At 39.7% G+C, this 25,176-nt stretch overlaps 1 protein-coding gene across 3 annotated transcripts in view; it reads right to left on the reverse strand.

Annotated features, from left to right (window-relative positions):
* The window catches only part of CERS6 (ceramide synthase 6), a 356,538-nt gene that overhangs the window by 241,468 nt on the left and 89,894 nt on the right, over positions 1 to 25,176 (reverse strand). For all 3 annotated transcript variants that reach the window (XM_061436080.1, XM_061436093.1, XM_061436090.1), the window contains exons 2-3: positions 12,084 to 12,189; positions 537 to 667 (exon numbers count right to left, since the gene is read on the reverse strand). In XM_061436080.1, the coding sequence (XP_061292064.1) occupies positions 537 to 667; positions 12,084 to 12,189 (237 nt within the window). The remainder of the gene's footprint in view (positions 1 to 536; positions 668 to 12,083; positions 12,190 to 25,176) is intronic.

A 25,176-nucleotide genomic window follows, 5' to 3' on the forward strand; every position in this document is an offset into this window, starting at 1 on the left:
CATCAAAAAGCTCACGTTTCAGAAATGGAAGAGACTTTCATTCCACCCCCCACTTCAAGCAATGCTTCATTAAACTCACCAAAGAATATAATATAGCCATTTCTTAAAACTCCAGGAAGACAGGACATCATCATGACCCTCTGATAATATATCCTAGTATTTCAGCTTTTATCAGTGGAAAGTACATCGTGACAATAAAAGTCCCCTCTATTAAAATGCAAAATATAAAAGTAATGGCTTTTTGTGCCGCATTTCAAAGGTAGTTGACTGAAAATACCACTGTAAGCCTTGTAATCTGCCTGCTGTGTTGAAAGTCCATTAGGAAGCAAACTTCATTTACTGCATCAGATGTAGAAACCACAAATTCTGACAAACTACTGTCCCCCAGTTTTTCAGGGACTACTTTTTCCCACCAGAAGGCATGCTTTTGGTGGGGGGGTCCTGCTGGAGCCTGCACCAAGACATTATTTTTCACCTCAAGGATGGAATGAATAAGTTAAACAAGTTTTCTTTCAAAAAGATAAACAGCAACTCACATGCTCTCGCAGAACCTCTTCAGCGTGCTTGGTTTCTCCTGGTTGCGTCTTTGTCGGAACCAGCGTTGAATGCTGCGAACATCCCAGTCCAACTGCTTGGAGAGACCCTCCAATCTCTTTTCATCAGGATGCTATGACACAAGGAAAACATTTTCATCTTCACTATAAACAGATGTGCCCTGGCCTATACTGGAGATAATTGTTTTCCCGGTATTTTCTACCCACTATTAGATTGTTATATTGAATACTGAGGACCAAGACCTTCCATCAGCAGCGTGAACAAAGACAACCACTTAGGACAAGAAAAGCTACTCATTATGAAACAACACTGAAAATATAAATCTCACTCTAATGCTTGTACTTCTTACCAGCAACAAAGACTCAACGAAATGGCCAACTGGCTAAACCAGCTCCACCAAGCTACCAGGAAAGGAGTTAAGTAAAGGTGAGTTGGCCAAAAGACCTCATTCAAATATTTCACTTTCTCAGGAGAAAATACTGTGCCCAATTATCGAATATCAAAACAATGTAGGACAGACAAAAAGCCTGGAGTAATCCCCAAATATGCCATTTTAACCTAAGGAACCAATTCCACTTAAAAGACATGTTTTCTCTTTCTTCCTCTTCAATTTCCCCTCTCTTCACTTGTTTATACATTCGTCTTGACTATTCATTTCTTGGTCTTCCTTTTATTAGAACTCCATAAGATTTTTTACAATGACTATGCATTACCTGAAAATGCAAACTTGGTGAAGTAGAAAGAGACCCTATTTATGCTTGTCATATAAGAGCATCATCGACTCAGTGGACTTGAGTTTGAGCAAATTCTGGGAGGGCTTCCCTGGTAGCTCAGCTGGTAAAGAATCTGCCTGCAACGTATGAGACCCCAGTTCAATCCCTGGATAGGGAAGATCCCCTGGAGCAGGGCATGGCAACCCACTCCAGTTTTCTTGCTGGGGAATCCCCATGGACAGAGAAGCCTGGTGGGCTATCGTCCATGGGATCGCAGAGTCAGACATGACTGAGCAACTGAACAACAATAGTGATGATATTACTTGTTTCTCATTCTCATTTCTAGAAAATTAGGAGATGACAGACATAGGTTCAGTTCTTGTTCTGATGAACTTTCTGAGCCTCAGTTTCCTCACCTGTTCAAAGGAAGATTACTTATCCACCTAAACAGTGCTGAGGACCAAATGCAAAAATGTATGTAAATCTCAGTACATATTAGTTCTGTCCCTCCTCTCTTCTGTGTCTTAGAGACCGTCCTGCCAACAATTACATGAGGGTGACCTGTCATACAACAAAACTAAACTGAGTTAGTTCTACTCCTTTATTTCTTCTACCTTTGTTTTATAATTAAGGAGATGTTAATAATCAGAAGACAGAACGACAAATGGGGTAGGGGAAGACAGGCCGACAGCTTTTAAGTCCTAAGGGTGGAATGCACACGCGACACCTTTTTAAAGCCGCTCAAGAAATTCAAGGTGTCAGACACACAGGAAACACAGCAAATGGCCTTAGTCTTATGACTGAGGTTATAAAATGTGCTGAGCTTGGGTCTCTGAAAGTTATTTGCTAACTTTCAGTGAGGCACGTACTTTGTGGTATTTTTCTTAGAAGAATACCTGGCTATACTCTCCTCTGTCTCTCAATTTAAAGATACGATAGAAAATGCACAGCCTACAATAAGAATACCCTGGCTCTACTATTTTCTTAAATTCATTTTTAATTTTCATTCATTTTCTAAGTCTATTGAATTGGTAAAACATTCATATGGTTCACAAAATAAAAATTATCCCAAATTTCACCTTCCAATTTGTACCTATTCTCTCAGTTCCTACTCTCCCCTTCTTACCAGGTAATGGGCTATTCAATTTCTTCCCAAAGTTATCTTGTCAAATATAAGCAAAGTTGAATATGCCTTTTTTTTTTTGAATATGCCTTCTTATATCCACCCCCCCTCACACCTTCACACAAAGTTGTTGTATTATTTTGGACTTTGGGTTTTTCACTTTACAATATATCTTGGAATATTTCCATATCATAGTATTAGGAACACCCTCCTTTTGTAGAACTATATGGACATGCCACAATTTACTTATCTGCTCCACTACTAATGCCCACTCAGGTAGCTTCCACACTTCCTCTACTATAAACAATGCTGCAATAAATAACATTTTCATGGGTTATTTTATACACATATCAGTTCAGTTCAGTCGCTCAGTCGTGTCCGACTCTGCAACCCCATGGACTGCAGTATACCAGGCCTCCTTATCCATCACCAACTCCCTGGGCTTATTCAAACTTATGTCCAAGGAGTTGGCGATGCCATCCAACCATCTCATCCTCTGTTGTCCCCTTCTCCTCCCGCCTTCAGTCTTTCCCAGCATCAGGGTCTTTTCAAATGAGTCAGTTCTTTGCATCAGTTGGCCAAAGTATTGCAGTTTCCCCTTCAGCATCAGTCCTTCTAATGAATATTCAGGACTGATTTCCTTTAGGATAGACTGGTTGGATCTCCTTGCAGTCCAAGGGACTCTCAAGAGTCTTCTCCAACACCACAGTTCAAAAGCATCAATTCTTCGGTGCTCAGCTTTCTTAATAGTCCAACTCTCACAACCATACATAACTACTGGAAAAACCATAGCTTTGACACATTTTTATTAATTTCTTCCTTCTGTTTGCCTTCATTTATTTTGTTGTTCTTTTTCCAATGTTTAAGCAAGTGGTTTTATATATATGCAGGTATATATATATAAGAATATGAGTTTTCATCTGAGTACTACTTTGGCATAGTAGTACTTTCATCATTGTTTCCTAAATATTCTGAAATTTTGTTTTTACACAACAGTTAATTAAGAAAGCAAGAGCTTTGCTGATTTCTAGTATTTGTAAATTGTGCCTATTTTATAAATTTGTCACCATTTTTATATAATTAAAGGTTAACTTTTAAAAATATTTAACATGTTCTTGAAAAGATAGTATAGTCTCTATATTCAGAATACAGGGTTCTAAATGTACCCCTTTAATCATTCTCATTATGCTTTTTAGAATTAGTTGCTATATTGTTTTTTATTTTATATGTTCTGTTTTATATTTTGACCTGTCATGACCCAGACATAAATTAAAATTTTTTACTATTAAATAAGTTTTTCTTTTGTTCTTTTCTATAAGTATATGGATACATTCATTTTTAATGCATGTATATTCATAACCATTTAAATTTCATTGTGAATTGTATCCTTTGGCAATTAAAAGCCAATATTTCATTTCATTTCAACCTTTTGGTCCAGAACTCTTTCTTTAAATAAAAACAGATACCCTACTTTCTTTATTATTTATGTTTGTCTGTAAACCTTTACTCATCCTTTTATTTTCAATGTCTATAGTTACTTTATCTAAAGGTAACGTTCATAAGCTAGGTGACCTAAATCTGAATTATTTTTATTAGATGAGGTAAACCCACTTATATTCATTGATATAAGTTTATACTTTGTTGTTATGGTTAGTCACTAAGTCTTGTCAGACTCTTTTGTGACCCCATGGACTGTAACCCACCAGGCTCCTCTGTCCATGGGGATTCTCCAGGCAAGAATACTGGAGTGGGTTGCCATTTCCTTCTCCAGGGAATCTTCCCAACCCAGGAATCAAACTCATGTCTCCTGCACTGGTAGGTGGATTCTTTACCACTGAGCCACTAGGGAAGCACTTATTTATACTTACTTCACATTAATTGTGTTTTCTGTTATCATAATTTAATTTTTTAAATTTTATCAAATCAAATATGGCTGATGTCCCTTTCTTTGTGTGGGTAATTTTTATTCTACTGGTAATCCACATAACCACAGGACTTTTCTTCTGTTTCCAGTCAATAAAAATTCCAAATGAACGATATTTAAAACTAGCATATTTCCTCTTCCTTTTTCACCCAATATTCAGTTCAGTTCAGTTGCTCAGTCGTGTCCGACTCTTTGCGACCCCATGAATTGCAGCACACCAGGCCTCCCTGTCCATCACCAACTCCCGGAGTTCACTCAGACTCACGTCCATTGAGTCAGTGATGCCATCCAGCCATCTCATCCGCTGTTGTCCCCTTCTCCTCCTGCCCTCAATCCCTCCCAGCATCAGAGTCTTTTCCAATGAGTCAACTCTTCGCATGAGGTTAGTAATTTTCTCTCTCAGAGTTTACTCATGTACTATCAAATACGCTCATTCTTCTCTTACTCAGTTTGGCTGCTTAAACCGATAAGCTTTGACTCCCAGCTATTAGAGCTTATGCAATTAATGAACTTGCTCTACCTCCCACCTTCATTCCCTTTTTCAGCTCAGTTATTGTGAGATGTATCATTTCTACATTGTGAGAGCATATAATGTTTACATTCTGTTCTGTCATCCTAATCCTCACATTTCTATCTCAGTTCTACAGTCTAAATGTATTCAAAACTCATCAATATTCCCAACAATCTCTTGGTCGGCTGAAATTAATACTTACATGTGTTAGTCACTCAGTCCTGTCTGACTCTTTGAGACCCCATAGACTGTAGTTCACCAGGCTCCTCTGTCCGTAGAATTCTCCAGGCAAGAATACTGGAGTGGGTTGCCATTCCCTTCTCCAAATACTCACAAAGTTTCTTCAAAAAAGGACTCATGGGAACAATTCCTCTCAATTTTTGAAAATTCAATATGTTTGTCTTTAGCCTTTACACTATAAAAACTATTTACCTAAACATAAAAATTCTTACTTCATATTTTCCTTGAAAATACTGGAAAATGTTGTCCTATACAATACTGCTACAGAGATGACTAAAGTTATTAAGGATATTTTTCCCTAGATAAATGATGTAATTTTTTTTGCTCTTTTGCTTGTAATGCTTTGCTGTCCAAGAATTATTTCTTTTATATTTCAAGTCTAATATTTTAATAAGTCCTGGTGTAAACCTTCTTGGGTCTCTCTTTCCTGCATTCTATTAACATATTATAAATCTCCACTTATTTTACGAAAATTTTCTTCACACATTTATTCTACTTTGTTTTTCCTCAGACTTCCCTGGTAGCTCAGATGGTAAATAATCTGCTTGCAATGCAGGAGACCCAGGCTTGATCCCTGGATCAGGAAGATCCCCTGAAGAAAGGATGGCTACCCACTCTAGTATTCTTGCCTGGAAAATTCCATGGACAGAAGAGCCTGGCAGGCTACAGCCCATGGGGTCACAAAAAGTAGACTGCTTTCCCTTAAGAGACTCCAATTATACAGATGCTATATCTGCTTGCTCTATATATCTAATTATTTTTATCTCTTTTTCATTTCATTTATTTCAGCTTTATTATTTCTATCTTACATGTTCCCCACTGAGATTTCTGCAACATTTAGTGTTTCCTGTGTTCTTTCCAAATTTGTCTTCATTTCTGTGATAGTTTTAGTACTTTTCCCCTGAACTAACCAGCTCATACTGCATCTCTTCTTGTTGATCAACTATTTCTTTCTTTAGGTTTTCTATTTCATTTTGTATGGTCTTCCTGAACAGAGCTATTGCTTTTTAAAAATAAAGTCTATGGTAAAATATCTGATTGCAATTTTCAGTTGCCCTGTGGCTTCCTTTTTGCAGTGACAATTTTTGTTAGTAATTGATGTTACGTATTCTTTTTCTTGTCTTTGATTCCGTGTGTTTCTTCTTTATTACCCATCATTGACTCAGTTGGATTTTCTTGACCAGCTGCTGGTAGTATAGGGAGCAGGGAGGGTACTTCTGTAGTTTAGAAAAGTGAAACTGAAAGTTACTCAGGCATGTCTGACTCATTGTGACCCCAAGAACTGTATCCTGCCAGGCTCCTCTGTCCATGGAATTCTCCAGGCAAGAATACTAGAGTGGGTAGCCGTTCCCTTCTTCAGGGAATCTTCCCAATCCAGGGATCAAACCCAGGTCTCCTGCATTGTAGGTGGATTATTAACCATCTGAACCCCCAGGGAAGCCCAAGATTACTGGAGTGGGTAGCCTATCCCCTGCCTCCAAAGAACACTACCTCCTGAAAATGTGCCATCCACCCGTAGTTTTCTGTGTACTTCTTCCACTTCTTTGAATTAAACTGAGTCTAGAAGGGCATCTACTAGCCTTGTTGCTATATCTAGTGTTGCAAACAGTGGATAGAATTTTGATCTTACCTTTAGGAGCTGTCATTTTTGCTGGCTTTCCTGAAATCTAGTCCCACAGGGTCCTCTATCCACACTTCATGCTTTTTACATCCTCCTTCTTGGCTTCTGCCCAACCCCAACTGTTTTTATTTAGCCTTTCTATATATATTTTGAAATCTGGAGATATATATCTCTTAGTTTGCCAAAAAATAAATATTGTAAGATTTTCCTTCCTTTTTTGTGTATTTTTTATTGTCATGTTTTATAAATGCTCCATAGTTCTTTTCCTTTTCTTAAGACTCTCAAGGAAAAAAATTAATAATTCTGACTTACATAAATATTTTTATACCAGAAATACCCAGGTTAACTTCCATAAACACAAACATACAAGGATGGAAAAGAAAAAGAGAAATAGGCATAAGAGGAGAATCAGGAAAAACTAATCAGACCTGCATATAATTTTTAAAAAACAGTGTAAACAGAGCAAAAGCAGATTATGATATGATAATCTCATAATTCTCCAGATCATAAAACCTAGTTCTAGAGCTGACAAATATATTTTACCCTTAATGGTTCAATAATTGCTTTGACGAGAAAATGAGGCTGTTATGATCACAGATATATGCCAAAAGCTAGAAAGATATATAAATAAATAGATTAAATGATTGATTAATTTATATCTATCTCATTCAGATAACTCTGGATATAATCAGTTAAGAAACATGAACTCAAAATATTCACTAAAGAAAAATAATCATGCCATTCATTTGAATGAGTCTAACAATTTACAATTGGTGATATTTGAGCCCCATCACAAATCTACTGAATCAGAATCTCTAGAAATAAGATGCAGCAATCTACATTTAATACCTCAGGTGCTCTTAATGTAAATTAAAGGAGAGACCTCCTGGCCCAAATAAAAGTTCCCTCTCTTACTAACTGACTTATAGCCCAAAGCCATAATGTTAATGTTATGCATGTTGCATAATGTCTGCAACAGCAGAGCCAATGCTCCAAAACACAATTCAGTTCAGTTCAGTTCAGTTCAGTCGCTCAGTCATGTCTGACTCTTTGCCACCCCATGAATCGCAGCACGCCAGGCCTCCCTGTCCATCACCAACTCCCGGAGTTCACCCAGACTCATGTCGATTGAGTCAGTGATGCCATCCAGCCATCTCATCCTCTGTTGTCCCCTTCTCCTCCTGCCCCCAATCCCTCCCAGCATCAGAGTCTTTTCCAATGAGTCAACTCTTCCCATGAGGTGGCCAAAGTACTGGAGTTTCAGCTTTAGCATCATTCCTTCCAAAGAAATCCCAGGGCTGATCTTCAGAATGGACTGGTTGGATCTCCTTGCAGTCCAAGGGACTCTCAAGAGTCTTCTCCAACACCACAGTTCAAAAGCATCAATTCTTCAGCGCTCAGCTTTCTTCACAGTCCAACTCTCACATCCATACATGACCACTGGGAAAACCATAGCCTTGACTAGACGGAATGAAAAAGTAGGAAGTCAAGAAACACCTGGAGTAACAGGCAAATTTGGCCTTGGAATACGGAACGAAGCAGGGCAAAGACTAATAGAGTTTTGCCAAGAAAATGCACTGCAAACACCCTCTTCCAACAACACAAGAGAAGACTCTACACACGGACATCACCAGACGGTCAACACCGAAATCAGATTGATTATATTCTTTGCAGCCAAAGATGGAGAAGCTCTCTACAGTTAGCAAAAACAAGTCCAGGAGCTGACTGTGGCTCAGACAATGAACTCCTTATTGCTAAATTCCGACTTAAATTGAAGAATGTAGGGAAAACCACTAGACCATTCAGGTATGACCTAAATCAAATCCCTTACGATTATACAGTGGAAGTGAGAAATAGATTTAAGGGACTAGATCTGATAGATAGAATGCCTGATGAACTATGGACGGAGGTTCATGACATTGTACAGGAGACAGGGATCAAGACCACACCCATGGAAAAGAAATGCAAAAAAGCAAAATGGCTGTCTGGGGAGGCCTTACAAATAGCTGTGAAAAGAGAAGCGAAAAGCAAAGGAGAAAAAGAAAGATATAAACATGTGAATGTAGAGTTCCAAAGAATAGCAAGGAGAGATAAGAAAGCCTTCTTCAGTGATCAATGCAAAGAAATAGAGGAAAACAACAGAATGGGAAAGACTAGAGATCTCTTCAAGAAAATTAGAGATACCAAGGGAAGATTTCATACACAACTCAAGTCTGCTCAAAAACCAATACTTTTAATTATTTTACAACAGAGGTAGGTTCTCTGAGATATTTATAAAATTTTAGATTTACAGAGGGAAAAAAAATGAGTGAAAAAGACATGCAGATGTTACCTCAACAGGAAAGACAGCCAAAGACTATGAAGCAGTTCACATTTATCAGCTAATTTCATAGATGAAAACTGCTCAGTCAGGGCATGTGACTAGTGAACTCACACTGGAATCCAGACTCAGAAGGGCTCACACTTGGGGTTTAAAATTCTATGGTTGCCATCTTGAAATTCTTGATAATTGTGTTAAGGGGATGGTGTTTTGTATAGGAGTCCACTGGGACAGGGAAGCATATGTCAGGGATTCAGAGTCTTGCTTGGCTCACACACAGTCCCGTCACTGCCCCCAGATAAGGCTGGGTACCTTACTTCCCTGTCCTCCAGCTCCCCAGGGCCTCCAGGCTTCACCTTCCCACTCCTGCTGACTGACTACTGCTGCCCTAGGTGCAAACATGGAAAGGGGCGGGATTAGGTGTTCACACCCCACGGTGTCTCAGCCACCTGCACCCTGGGCTAGCAGCATCCCAAGGTACTTAGTGGGTGACTCGGTGGGGATTAGCCTCTTGCTCACTCCAGTCCTCCAATCCAGGTACCTAGTATGTCTTGGAGCAGAGAATGCAGTACACTGGCAGGTCTCCTGTCCACTATGGGTTGGGACAGTGGGCCTATGGAAAGGGGAGAGGCCTATATCAACTTCCCCCAGGAGCTGGAAAGAGACAGAACTCAGCAGCTAGCGGGCTGTGCGTGCACTAAATCACACAGGGTGGGGTTCCTGGGTATCTGTCAGGGTTTTCACTTGCCTCATGAGTATGCCTAAGAGGCATGGCATTAAATACCAAATAAAAACTCTTGACAGGTCAAGAGAGAGACAAACTACACAAGAAAGGAAAAGGCTTTCTCTTTTTATGCCTCTAATGGCACCTTTTTGCGCTTTTTGAACAAAGGGCCCTGCATTTTTAGTTCTGCACTAGCCTCCAAAAATTATGTAGCCAAGTACTGCATGCAATAGATTTTAAGGGTTCTAAGGGGATATCCCTTCACACTTGAAAGATGATAAACATGCCCTTCTTCAAAGATGAACTGGAACCATGGTCAAGGCCAGGATGCTGGACAATCATTGTTCAAACCCTCCAAATCCTGCTGCTTGTATTCTGGTCAGCAGATCTGTTCCTTTCTCATATCACAGATAACACTGGCAAACTACAAAGAATTCAGGGGAAAACAGTTCCAGCCTTGGCTGCATTTAATTCAAAACCTGAGGCTTCTGCTTTAATCATGTAGAAATTTCCAAAAGAATCACCTTGGAAACCAAGAGAACATGATCATTAAAATTAGCTAGAAGCAAATATCCTCCAGAGCAGTCAACCTGGTTGCAAAATCCTTTCATTACCTTTATAGAGAAAAATCCCCTAGTAACCATAATAAACATAAGGCAAGGGAAATAAACATCTACCGCAGGATTCCTAAAGGGAGGCATAACATTTGGGTAGAAAATTCATTTTTATGCATTTAGAGTAGTTCACAAGGTAAATACAAATATGTTGTAATCACATGTGAAAAAATGAACCTATAACTCCCTATGTGCTTAGTCACTTAGTCATGTCCAACTCTTTGTGACCCCATGGACTGTAGCCTGCCAGGCTCCTCTGTTTATTGGAATGTTTAGGCAAGAATACTAGAGAGGGCTGCCATTTTCTCTTCCAGGAAATCTTCCTGACCCAGGGATCAAACTTGCATCTCCTGTATCTCCTGCATTGGCAAGCAGTCTTTACATGAGCCACCTAGGAAGCCCTTATAACTCCCTACACATCTGCTATTTTAGAGGGAGAAAATGTGTTTGCTGCAACAAACTGATAAATAAAAATGCAATTTCCTCCCTAATATTTTCTTCCTTTAAACACTCTGTCACATGAGTCCCTTCAGGTTAGAAAGTGGCAGTCTAAAATCATCTCACAAAACAAAAATTCCATTTATTCTACTCTCCTTCTTAGCAGAGATATAAAAAACATTGTGTGTGTTCTTTCACTTTCCTGAGAAGAATACCATTTCTAAAAGAATAGAGGGGAAAACCCTAGAGAATCCTGGCAGAAATGTAGACCATAAAATAAACAAATATGTTTGAAAATTTGAATTAATTATTTTACAACAAGAGAGAACCAATAAAAATGGTTAGCAATATAAATACCAAAAAAGGAATAAAATTTGCTTAACATGGTCAAATCACATCTTAGAAGCCTGAGAAATTGTCCCAGAAAAAACCGAAAGCAGGAAAACAAACCATTTAATACGCAAACGCACAATATTTCTCATAGACTGTTATGCTTCTCCTTTCTTTTCCATGAAAGAGTGAGAGAGAGATTTCAGTAAGAATAAGCTATTTGGATGCTGTGACTTGCATTTTCATGGCCTTAGCTTGAGGGTTTCTGACTTCCGTCTTCTTCCTCCTCTTTTTGTTCAGAAGGAGAGACCAGCTGGCAGTCGGTGACAATCTTTCCTCTACATCCTCCCTCTCTCCCCTGCTCGCCTCTTTCCAGCCTGGTTTGGACTTTAACTCTAAGCGGAGCGATCATCTCCTCCCCCATTTTCTTTACAGTGAATCTGTACTTTGTAACTCTCTGGACCCTTGCTCTTCATGGCTTCATATTACTGCTCTTCTTTCCCTCCATTGCTCCCATTTTTGTTCACATCGGCTTGTGTATCATAGCTGCTAGAACATATGGACAACTCCATAAGCAAATGGGCACTTTTCCTCACAGCTACAGTAATCGTATTCCTCAGCTCTCCCCAGTCGCCTCCACAAAGTCCCACCCCACCGTTAGACATACATACTGCGTCACATCAGGTGAGACTGAGGCATAGAATTCGTGCCCTCACTGTCTCATCTAGACTGTGCTCCACAGCCAAGCGTCTCGCACGCTCTTGGGAGTAAACCCGCAGGTCTCAAACATGCCCATGTGTGTTTGGCTTCTCCCTTTCTCAGTTTATCGCAGGGCCTGTGTGCTTACCATGCTTTCAAGCATGAGGCTAGTCAAATGTTCGTTCTCAAACTCAACACAGAGGGAAGTAAATGATTTCAGACTAAGAATAGTGGTCGTAACAATTTATATCCCAGAAAAGGACAATCATACCTTTGTAATTGCAGTGAAGACCTTTTCCAGGATGGCATTTGGCTGGGCAATCTGTGGTCCATTGGCCTGAATGTTGAGGGCTATGGCACATGGTTTGGCTACAAATCTGAAAAAAACAAAAAACAAAAAACCACATTATTCTCTCTATAGCTGTTCTTAATGTTATCAGGTAACCATTCCTCAATTGTCCCAATAAAATGTTGATATGATTTTATGGGTAGACACTGTCAACACTCATATATCAGGACCTATATAAAGCAGATTTAACTTTTTTTCTCCTTTAATTCCCCAGCAGTGACAGTAAAAAAAGAAATCTTTTTAAAACATTTAAACCTCTTGATATGTAAGTTATAATGAGACTGACTAGATAGAAAGACTACAAATGAGAAATATACCAGTATAAGATACATAAACCAAACAAACTATGATTTTGAAATGATGTATGTTCTTCTTACAAGTCACGTTATATTTTTACTAGGAAAGTGTTAACTAACAGAGTATGCTTTTGATCAACCCCAGTCCAAAGCCTGGCCCATGTTGTCTCTGTGATCCAAGTGAGCTATGTTCGGTCCCACGTTTTTATGACTTCTTAAAATTCCTTGCTTTACAATTATTTGCTTCTTTCTCATAAGGAGTCATGAAAGGTGTCAAACAACATGACGTCCCAGCCAAGCTGAAAAGTCTGAAATTATTACACACATCAGCTGCACCATTTTTATCATAAGAAAATGACTATGTCAAGAAGAACAGGACGTCTCAGCTACACTTCTGGCTGTGTTTAAAGTGTGAATGAGCCACGGGAGGCATGCAGACAGAGGACATGGGGCCTCAAAGGTCTGATGATGTCTCTAAAACCTTTTTTATAAGAAAAGCATTTGAGTTGTTTTAAACTAAACATTCGAGAAATAAGGTGCAATGCACCTTTTCAATAGTGACATTTAACTTTTTCTATAAATGCAAATAATACAATATTATATGAAAGTATGACCCAAATTCATTTAATGTTGGCCAAAAGCAACTGATAAATATACACAACAGACGGTGAGTAAATCTTAGATGAAGTTTCTTTAATAATAGTGAATAGCAGGGGGTAATTCCCTGGTGGTCCAGTGATTAAGAGTCTGAGCTCCCAAAGCGGGGAGCACAGGTTCAATCCCCGGTCAGGGGTCTAAGACCCAGCACGCCACACAGTGTGCCAAAAAAAAAAAAGCGGATGAGTTAAAGAACAGTAAACAAGGGAGGAATTTTTTTTTTTCTTTAAAGAGGGACTAATGAAGTTTACATACATGGTACCTCATAATATCCCACTGGGTCCTATTTCAAGTAAAAGGGGGAAAAAATGTATTCAAACAAAAAAATGGAATACTGTACATGCAAGCCCAAACCAGTAAAGATATACACAGGAAATGCAATTTAATTCCTGTTTCATTGGGCTCTCTGGAACAAAGTTAGGAAGAATAACCACCTTTGCTAGAATGAAAAACATGTTACCTATGCCCTCACCTTTGTAAAAGAAGTGTAGTATTTTTTTTAAATAACTCTGGGTATTCACTAAAAACAGTCATTGTGGTACTACGAATGTAGCTAGTGGAAAGAAAGAAACATGGATGGGCAGTGACCACTTGTTTCCTTAAAGTTTCCTGCTTCCTGGTTAGTGCCTCTTCATCATAAGGCATAATAAGAGGTGTGGGAAGACATGCGATCAGCAAGAGTTTTTCATTTTTTTTAAAAAAGGTAAAATAGCAAAACTAGGTATAAAAGCCAAAATCAACACTTCTAATGGTTTCCTTCTACTCTTCCCTGTGGGATTTCTCCCCAGCCCTCTCTTGTCTTCGTAATTCCTACAAATTCTGAAACGCTGTGTTCAAATTTCCTGTTGGAATTTGGCGTCAGCATCCTGGATGGAGAATATGATCTGTTTTCTTCTTCTAAAGAGTGAAGAGTCTAAATGCAGAGGCTGATCACTTTATCTGTGAATACGACAATGCCAGGCACACACAGGAGGGGGCAAGAAATCTGATCCACTGGCTATGTTCTGCAAATGTGCTTTTAATGTGGCCATTATTGCGGTGAGTGCTGCTGACAAGCTAACAAACCTTCTCTGTGTACCCACAACAGTGTGCAGGCAGACAGCAGGAGAGTCAAGAAATTCACTCAGTAGAACCTCTTCAAAAGCAACTTCCTCACCTTTACTGTCACTTGCCAGTAACACACAAAAACATTCAGAAAGGTTCTTTTAGTATTTTATACAATACCATGTTTTACACCTTACTCCTCCTCTTTTTAAACTTCAAATCACTTTTTTTTAGAAACACTCTCTACATTTCCAGAACTAATAAGCATCTTGAAGAAGGCATATCACTTGATCATTAAACTTCTGAAATTTTGATAATCAAAATTATCAAATAAATATGACTCTCTATAAACATACTTTTAAAACAATGTCTAAAGTATAGGTGGGAATTATCTGCTACTATCTGGCGACAGAGACCTAGTTTCAGAAATTGATCTCTCTATGCCCAATGTCCTCATATGTAAGAAATAATATTTACATAGATAAATAAAAATTGTGTGATTATACAAACACATGTATATATTAAAACATAATGTCACATGGCCTCTTTGTCTAAAAGCTTTGATGGGAGCCATGTGTATGGTTTCACACCATACCATTTACACACCATGACTCTCTGGACCCAGCAACCCACACAGCTTCAGCTACACTGTGCCAAGCCATGTGCATCCAACAAGGTTTGAATGTACCAAGCAAGAAAAGGGGAGACCAGAAACAAGACAGGCAACTAAAAAAGACAAGGGTCAGCAGGTAAAATAACCACTTGCCTCAGTTTACCCTCAGAGCTTGGTTGTCCCAGCATCATTATTAATGGTACCCCTTTACTGACAAGAGCATTCCTGCGTGATACTCTGCCACAATAATTTTATAAGTGTGTGAGCAATAAATTGTAGTGACCCTCATCATCAAGCCTCAAGCTTGATGGACACGGGTCCACACTGGGTCCAGACCAGCACTGCCTTAAGGTTCTGAGCCCATCCCTGACTCTTGAGAGTCCCTTGGGCAGCAAGCAGATCAAACCAGTCAATACTGAAGGAAATCGGTCCTGAATATTGATTGGAAGAACTGATGCTGAAGCTGAAGCTCCGATACTTTGGCCACCTGATGAGAAGAACTGACTCATTTGAAAAGACCCTGAAGCTGGGAAAGATTGAAGGCGGGAGGAGAAGGGGATAACAGAAGATGAGATGGTTGGATGGCATCACCAACTCAATGGACATGAGTTTGACCAAGATCCAGGAGATGGTAATGGACAGGGAGGCCTGGCGTGCTGCAGTCCATGGGGTCGCAAAGAGTCAGACACATCTGAGGGACTGAACTGAACTGATACCTGGTATTCTCTCCAAGTCCAAACCTTCCTAGATCCCCTGTCAATCTCCATGGCCCTGCAGGATGCTATGTCCACACCCGTCACAGGAGAGTTGGGGTGTGTGCGTGTGTGTGTGTGTGTGTGTGTGTGTTGCTCTTCCCTGTGTGTGTGGTCTCTTTCATAGAGGTTGCAATGAACCTTTCACCAAGGTGAAAGCACCCATCTCTACTGATCCTAGCACACACATATACTCTCCCTCAACCAGGGGAGGCAGGAATATCACCACCCCCACTCTGCAGAAAGAGAGACGCAAGTATCCTCTGCCTTTAGGGGAAGGGAAGCAGAAAATGTCATATTTCTTTCCTAAAAATTTTTAGGCGAATGTTATCATCAGCTCCCCATCTTTGTTTATTGGCCAGGATAAGTCCCAAATTCCAAGGATTTGTAGGATAGGATGTGAGAAATGACAGTCAAATTTAATAGAATTTAACTCAATTTAAAGGTTGAAGATCTTATGGTTTAAATGGCTTCTGATGGGTATGTACAATAAATCAAACCACTTGAATCCCTTGAAAGAAGTTACTGTGTCCAGAAATATTTTTACAGAACACCAGGCACACTGTGGGCACTCAATGAATATTTGATAGTGAGTGAATAAATGAATGATTGAATCAGCTAAAATATAATGGCACATGACCTTTCTATCTTTTTCATAAGAGCTGTGAATTTTAATTCCCTTAAATACCTACATCTACAAAGGGTCCTTATTTGGGACTCAGAGGATAGAAGACTGATGGCTCAAACTCGAGAAGCTGTTTCTATAATTTCCATTGTCCCTATAAAGTCAAAGTGGCCCTACAGAGCTCTTGTGTAGGTTCTACCAATCTCTCACTAGGCATTCTCTTTTCAACTTACCTAGCACACAGAGCCAAACATTAAATTTCCAAGATTTAAAAAATTTCACAAGATAGGCAGAAAACATTAATTTCAAATTCCAAATGAGAGAAGAAAAAATAATTTTTATCATCCTAAAAGCAATATATATGTTGCTGCAAATCACTGCTGCAAATCACTGCTGCATCTTTTTAAGAAAGCATGCTGCTGCTGCTAAGCTGCTTCAGTCCTGTCCGACTCTGTGCGACCCCATAGATGGCAGCCCACCAGGCTCCTTTGTCCCTGGGATTCTCCAGGCAAGAATACTGGAGTGGGATGCCATTTCCTTCTCCAACGCATGCATGCATGCTAAGTCGCTTCGTCGCTTCAGTCATGTCCGACTCTGTGTGACCCCATAGATGGCAGCCCACCAGGCTCCTCTGTCCAGGGGATTCTCTAGGCAAGAGTACCGGAGTGGGTTGCCATTTCCTTCCCCATAAGAAAAAATATTAGACACCAAATAAAACTAATGACAAAACATCTATAATTTTATCACCTATTGCCATGGTCCATTAGAGAAATGCTGGATTTTTTTCCTCCAATGCTGGCTCTAATAGAATTTCACAAAAGCTGTCTTTTACAAGGGTTGTCTTAGGAGAGAGAAAAACAGAGTAAGATGAGGGTGGAGTAGAGTACCTACAAATATAATAGTTGAAAGGGAATATGTATTTTCAAGCTTTGATGACTGCCTCTACCAGGAAACGCTCACCTAATTACTTTTTTATCAAAGGCAGTAACACTGCCTTCAAAAGATCAAACATTGTGAAGTACTTTCATGTAGAATAACATATTTGAAAGTAAATATAGCAAGGATGTAAGCTTTGAAAAATACTAGTCTCAATGTAAAAGCAGAGAAAACACGAAGACATTCCTACTTTTTAGTTCTATTTAACAACATGTATTTGTATTTTAAACATGAATTGAATGTCTCTACACAGAATACCAAGGTACGCTCCGGGCTACAGTGTGCTTAAAGGTATACACAAAAATGAAGTGATTCTTGCATGAAATACCTTCCCAATACAGAAAAAGAGTAAATTAAAAAAAATTTTTTTAATGTAAATAAACATTTACAGGGTACATGTCGGCTCTCATCACTTAGTACTGTGTAATCAGGGGCTTTCCTGGTGGCTCATCGGCAGAGAATCTGCTTGCAATGCAGGAGGCAGGGGTTTGACCCCTGGGTCAGGAAGATCCCCTGGAGGAGGGCATGGCAACTCTCTCCAGTATTCTTTCCTGGAGAATCACATGGACAGAGGAGCCTGGCAGACTACCATCCACAGAGTCACAAAAGAGTCAGACACTACTGAAGCGACTTAGCACGCACACACTATGTAATTGTCTTCAGTGGGGAGCACTGACTCTAGCACTTCCTACACTTTGCAAAGTAGCTGGATGGCTGTGGTGGTAGATACACAAATCTACACATGTGATTTTTAAAAAGTGCATAGATTTTGGGACTTCCCGGGTTGTCCAGTGGTTAAGAATCCACCTTGAGATGCAGGGACCACAGGTTTGATCCCTGGTAGGGGAACTAAGATCCCACAAGCCTTGGAGCAACTAAGCCTGCATGCCACAACTAGTGAGCTTGAATGACACAGCTAGAGAGTCCGTGTAACATCGTGAAGATCCCACGCATGCAATTAAGACCCAAATAAATAAATATTCTTTAAGTGTATAAAATTAAATCACACACACACACAATGTACAGCTGGGGAAATCAGTGTAAGTTCAATAGACTGTATCAATGCTAATTACCTGGCAATGATGCCATACTATAATTTTAGTATTCCTTCTTACAACTGCATCTGAATCTGCAACTATCTCAGGAAAGATTTCGATTTAAAAAATAATTAGAAGCACTCTGGTTTTGATATGGGGAAATTAGCACCCAATAAATTGATTTCTCATCTTTAAAAACTGCACAACATGCCAACCCTCTAAAAACAAAACCAAGTACCCGAGGGCTCTGGAGATGGAACATACGCAAGTAGACTGGAGGGAGTCAAAAGCTGGAGCAGGAAACCAGCAGACAGCAAGCTCCTGTTTATTTATGTGTATATTTGGTTTGCAGCTCAACTCTGAGATCAATCACAGCAGCAGATACAGCTTTGACAGGAAAACACACTCTCTGTCTAACTGTGGGTACTAGGGAAGAAGCCTGGGGAAATCAGAGACTGGCTAAGGAACCACAAAAGAAAGAAGACAGAGAAGCCAACCCCTAATTCGGCATAATAACGAAGCATGATTCTGGCTGACCACAAGCCATGTATGTACAAGGTAAGCTGAAAGCAAGTAGGAGCTAAGGTTTAAAGAACTGAATAAAGACTGAAGCCATGGTCCACTGAGGGCCCGACAGGCTACAGTTTGAACCTAACTGAGTAAATTGTTTGTTAACACAAAACATCTCAACACTCTTCACAGCAATGTAAAAAAAAAAAAAAAATTCCAGAATCTCTTCAATATAACTCTAAGAATATCCAGATACAATCTAATATGTTGATGGAAAGCAAGGAAAACATGACCCAAATTTAGGGGAAAGACACACAAAGAGATTCAGTGAACTTGAAGATAGGGCAATGGAAATAATGCAATCTGAGAAAAGGAAAGAAAAAAAAATGACAAAATAAAGAAACAGACATTGACGACTTGTAGAACAATTTTAAAAAGGCTAACATATGGGTAGTTGGAGTTCCAGGAAAAAAAGGAGAAAGACTGGAGAAGAAGAAGGTATCAGAAGAAATATAGAAAGAAATGTATTTCTCAAATTCGATAAAAGACATAAACATACAGTTTGGGAAGTTCAAGAATCCCCAAAAGAGGTAAGTTCCAAAAAAAAAAAAAGAATATACAGACAAAATCACAGTCAAACTGATGAAAACCAAAGATAAGGGGAAATATTGAAACTCACTAGAGAAAATGGCACATTGTATACAGGGAAAAATAATTTGAAAAACAAAGGACTTCTCATCAGACATGATGGAGGTTTAATGACAGTGAAACAACATCTTTAAAGTGCTGAGGCAAAAACAAAATAAAAAAAGTTATCACCCCAAAATTCTACATCCAGCAAAATTTTTCTTCAAAGAATAAAAGTGACAGGAAAATGAAGGGAATTTCTGTGCCACCAGATCCCCACTTCAAGAATACTAGAGGGACTTTAGGCTGAAAGGAAGCAAAATCAGAGGGAAGCTTAGATCTCAAGAAAAAATGAAGCACATCAGAAATTGTAAATATAAAAGTACTCGGAAGATCTCTGAAAGTAATTATGACCGATCAGTAACAGGTTAAATAAACACAATTATGAGGAATAACATATGTCCCATCCCAGACAGTGCTGGAAAGAAACCTAAACATGAACATCCAAGGGGAAAAAAAATACAAAGAGGGGTGATTGATTTAATTCATTGCTTAGCCACAAGCACCTCCACAGACTCCAACATTCACCAGAAAGCATTACAAATGTAAAACATATGAGAACAGTATAGATTGGATATTGAAAGCGACCTGAATGCATGTTTAGATACACATAGATTCATGTGCCTGGGTAAGTAGGTGTATGTGTGGAACTGTGTATTGTACAATTCTAAGACAAAGATGCTACAAGAAAACATTTATGGAAAGAAGGCCAGGAGGAGACTGATATTTATTAACACTTCAGTTCAGTTCAGTCGCTCAGTCATGTCCGACTCTTGGCGACCCCATGAATCGCAGCATGCCAGGCCTCCCTGTCCATCACCAACTCCCAGAGTTCACTCAAACTCATGTCCATTGAGTCGGTGATGCCGTCTCATCCTCTGTCGTCCCCTTCTCCTCCTGCCCCCAATCCCTCCCAGCATCAGGGTCTTTTCCAATGAGTCAACTCTTTGCAGGAGGTGGCCAAAATATTGGAGTTTCAGCCTCAGCATCAGTCCTTCCAATGAACACCCAGGACTGATCTCCTTTAGAATGGACCGGTTGGATCTCCTTGCAGTCCAAGGGACTCTCAAGAGTCTTCTCTAACACCACAGTTCAAAACCATCAATTCTTTGGCGCTCAGCTGTCTTCACAATCCAACTCTCACATCCATACACGACCACTGGAGAAACCATAGCCTTGACTAGATGGACCTTTGTTGGCAAAGTAATGTCTCTGCTTTTGAATATGCTATCTAGGTTGGTCATAACTTTCCTTCCAAGGAGTAATCGACTTTTAATTTCATGGCTGCAGTCACCATCTGCAGTGATTTTGGAGCCCAGAAAAATAAAGTTTGACACTGTTTCCACTGTTTCCCCATCTATCTCCCATGAAGTGATGGGACCAGATGCCATGATCTTCGTTTTCTGAATGTTGAGCTTTAAGCCAACTTTTTCAGACTCCTCTTTCACTTTCATCAAGAGGCTTTTTAGTTCCTCTTCACTTTCTGCCATAAGAGTGGTGTCATCTGCATATCTGAGATTATTGATATTTCTCCCGGCAATCTTGATTCCAGCTTGTGCTTCTTCCAGCCCAGCGTTTCTCATGAGGTACTCTGCATATAAATTAAATATGCAGGGTGACAATATACAGCCTTGACATACTCCTTTTCCTATTTGGAACCAGTCTGTTGTTCCATGTCCAGTTCTAACTGTTGCTTCCTGACCTGCATATAGATTTCTCAAGAGGCAGGTCAGGTGGTCTGGTATTCCCATCTCTTTCAGAATTTTCTAGTTTGTTGTGATCCACACAGTCAAAGGCTTTGGCATAGTCAATAAAGCACTTACTAAGTGTCAAATGCTTTGCAATGTTTTATTCTTTTTTAAGTTCAACTACAACCCTTCTTTAATCCCATTTTACAGAAATATAAAATAAATCTAAAGAATTTAAAGGATCTGCTTAAGATCTTAATACAAATAATTTAGACAAGATTTAGACCTGGTCAATCATAACAAAATCTATTAATAAAAACACTTTCTCTTTTCCCTAAAATAATAAAAGTTGATTAAAAAGGCACTGTTAAAATAATGTGAAGTAGTCATACACCTAAACTCAGAAATCTCACTTAGATATTTATCTTGGGAAATCTGTCAAACAAAGAAAAAGAGCCATAAATGGAAAAATTTTCATGCACCATCATTTTATAATAGGAAAATGGTAAACAGCTTAATGATTCACTAACAAATGACTCATTTAATACCTATGATGCATCAGCCTTGCTTTAAGTGTTGGGGACACAACAGTGAACAAAATTCCCTACTTTTATGGAGTTTACGTTCTAGCTGGAAAGAAGGGAGATGAAAAATAAAGTGGTGCATGTGATGCAAGATAGTGAAAAGTACTACAGGGAAAAATAAACCCTGCTAAGAAGGATGAAATGGGGTTGCAATTTTCAATGGACTGGTCAGGGAAGACTCCTGAGAAAGTGAACCTATTCCTAAGAAGATAAGGAAATCACGCAGGAAGAGAAGTAGAAGAACATTCTGGAAAGAGCAGCAGCTAAGGGCAAAGGCTCCGAGGAAGGAGGACACCTTAGATTTGGAAGAAACATCGAGAGAGCCAGTGAGGCTTTGTTGTTTAGTCACTGAGTCCTGTCTGACTCCTTGAAACCCCATGGGTCCCCCCCACCCCACGGGGAAACCCACCAGACTCCTCCGTCCATGAGATTCTCCAGGCAAGAATACTGGAGTGGGCTGCCACTTCCTTCTCCAAGAGATCTTCCAGGGATCAAACCCATATCTCCTGCATTGCAGGCGGAATGAGGCTAGAGCAGTATTCATCAGAGCAAGAGGAGAAAGATGGGGTCAGAGTAGCAGGCCGCCACATCACTACACCTTGTGAGCTATTTGAAGGACTCTGGTTTTCATCTAGAGTGAGGCAGGAAGCCACTGCAGGACTCTGAGAAGAAAACCTAAATGACTGATTTATATTTAAATGGAATCACTGGCTGCTTTCTTGAGAACAGACTGAAGGGGAGCAAGAATGGAAGCAGCCAAGCCAACTGAGGGTGGGGCGCAGGGGACGGTCGCTCCGGTTATCCTGGCAAGAGATATTGGTGGTCTAAAGGGAGTGGTGACGACAGAGGCGGTGAGACGTGGTCAAGTCCAGACGCTGTCTTGAAGGTTGGGCCCCCAGCATGCACTGGACTGAACATGGGATGACAGAGGAATAAAATGCTCCCAGCAGGTCTTTGGCCTGAGCCCCTGGAAGGACAGAGTTAGCCTGAGGGTAGTAAATGTGAGGTTAGGCTATTAGGCTTATAGGTGGAACTACCAAGTAGGCAGTTGGATAAAGTAGTCTGGGGTTCAGGAGAGGTCTGGGTTAGAGATACAAATTTGGTGTCATCAACATACAGACACCAAATAAAGTCATAAGACTCATGGAATCATATGGTTGGTAAGACTAAATAAATAAATGTCCATACTCTGAAGGCTGGGCCTGATAATTTGAATTATAATTGAGGATTTGGAGAAAAAGAATGCCAATAAACTGCTCATGGAAATTTAGTAAAGACTGCAGAGAGGATATAAATGAGTAGTTCACAGAAATAAGCAACAATAATCAATAAGCAGATGAAAAGATGATCAAGCTCTCTTTTTTCCAAATGCCCATCAAAGCTCCTTTTTTTTTTTTTTAAAGGTTAAGCTATTTATTTATTTATCTATGACTGTGCTGGGTCTTCGTTATTATGTGCCTGCTTTCTCTATTGTAGCAAGCTGGGGCTGCTCACTGCTGGTGGTTTTTCTTCTTATTGAGCAGGGGCTCTAGGCAAGCAGGCTCAGTAGTTGTGGCACATGGGGCCCAGTTACCCCGAGGCATGTGGGATCTTCCCAGACCAGGGATCACTCTGGTGTGCCCTGCATTGGCAGGCGGACTCCCAGTCACTGAACCACCAGGTAAGTCCTGATTGCATGCGTGTGTGCTAAGTCACTTCAGTCCTGTCCAACTCTTTGTGACCCCACGAACTGTAGCCCACCAGGCTCCTCTGCCCATGGAATTCTGCAAGCAAGCATACTGGAGTGGGTTGCCATTTTCATCTTCAGGGCATCTCCCTGACCCAGGGATCGAACCCAGGTCTCCTGCATTGCAGGCAGATTCTTTACCATCTGAGCCATCAGGGAAGCCCTCATATAAATTTCTAACACATAAAAGAAGTTGAAGATATACTACTGCCAGATTATAGGATTGTGGCTTACTTTAACATTCTTTTTTATGCTTTTCTATGTTTTTTGGACACCTAAAATGAGAGCTCAAACTTTTAATACCAAAAATAAAAAATAAATATCTTTAAAAATAGAGATGAACTGGATGGTCTCTATGTCAGGTAAGACTCAAAACCTCATTGACACCAAAACAGAAGATGAAAAGCCCTAAGACAGGCGCAATTCAGCTAATTCCATGGAGCTCTTCAAGCAAGGGTCTCCACTGAGACTTAGACAAGGAAAAGCACAGTAGGTAGAATAAAAATAAAAATGCTATTTCAGGACCTTATCAAGTAGAGAAAAGGGTGAAGTTCAAGTCAATGGGCACGGCAGAAGATACAAAATGGCACAAAATCACTTCAAGAAAAATGTTACCAACATTAACTAAAGATGCCAAGAGGGTTTTGAGATGCCTCCAGAAAATAATTGCTTCTGCCTGTGCCTGGCAACTCCACAGAACTTCTCTATTTCTTTATCTATATAATAAAAATCATAATTACATTCTGTTCACGTTGGGGAATATTTCCAAATTATCATCATCTTGAGACCAATTGGAAAGGGATAGAGCTAGGGGAAGATGGCAAGCAGAACAGCAGGCAGACAGAAGACAACTCTCCTCAGGAAAAGAAAATGTGTTTTTTTTTTCCAGGTAGACTCATAGAGTAGAAAGGAAGATTTCTTTAGAGCAAACCCATATCCCAAGTGAATCTGTTCTGAGCTCAGAATGTTGGAGAGCTCTTTAACATTTCTAAACCCTAGTTATCACACTTAAAAATGAAGAAAGTAAAATCTACTTTGCAGAATGTGTGTGAGGATTGACAGAATAGGTATAAACCTCACACCACAGTGTTCAACATTTGGAAAATATTCATTAAGGGCTGGCTAGTTGTAAATTTTCATTGTAAGGAGCACACATTCCACACATTAGGAGGACTTCTTGTCTGGGCTGGATAGTAAGGTGGAGTGGGAAACTTGTTTTGGAAAAAAACAGAAGGATGGCAAAAATTCAGGAAAGAATCATGGAAAGAACATTTGAGCTTACTATGTCACCTGGTCCAGCTTCCTTTTTTCAAGCAGAACTTTCTCTCTAAAGAGATCATTCAAAAACTTTCTTCGAACATGAAATCTCCCTGTACATTTCTCTGCAATTTCCTGTGTCTCTGTAATTATTTCAAAATTTTAAAAGTAGAAAAAAACACTCCCCTTGGTATCTTATCTTAGTTTTTCATTACGTTTGACTTAAAGTGTTCTTCCTGCATCATTCTTTCCAGTTGAAATATAAACCCATTTCCCCATTTCTCAGCCCTCCGGAGAAGTGGTATAATACTTTGAAAACACTGATTAAGTCATCCTGCATTCCTCTTCAAGAATAAACAGCGTGGACCCCATAAACCTTTCTTCATCCATCTTTCTCTAGCTTACCTTTAAATGTTCATTTTTTAAGTATTTTAAGGATAATTTTCTGAATCTAACTTTATTCTTCTCTTAAGAGACTGGAGGAGACCCTTGGACAATAGCTGCTTTTATTAATAAATAATCATGGGTGGAGACTTTGGTGTTATTGTTGCTATTGTTAAAAACAATTCAGAAGAGGCTTTCTGAAAAATACAGCTAAATCAG

Source organism: Bos javanicus, chromosome 2 (genome assembly GCF_032452875.1).
Source record: "Bos javanicus breed banteng chromosome 2, ARS-OSU_banteng_1.0, whole genome shotgun sequence".
Taxonomy (NCBI): Eukaryota; Metazoa; Chordata; class Mammalia; order Artiodactyla; family Bovidae; genus Bos; species Bos javanicus.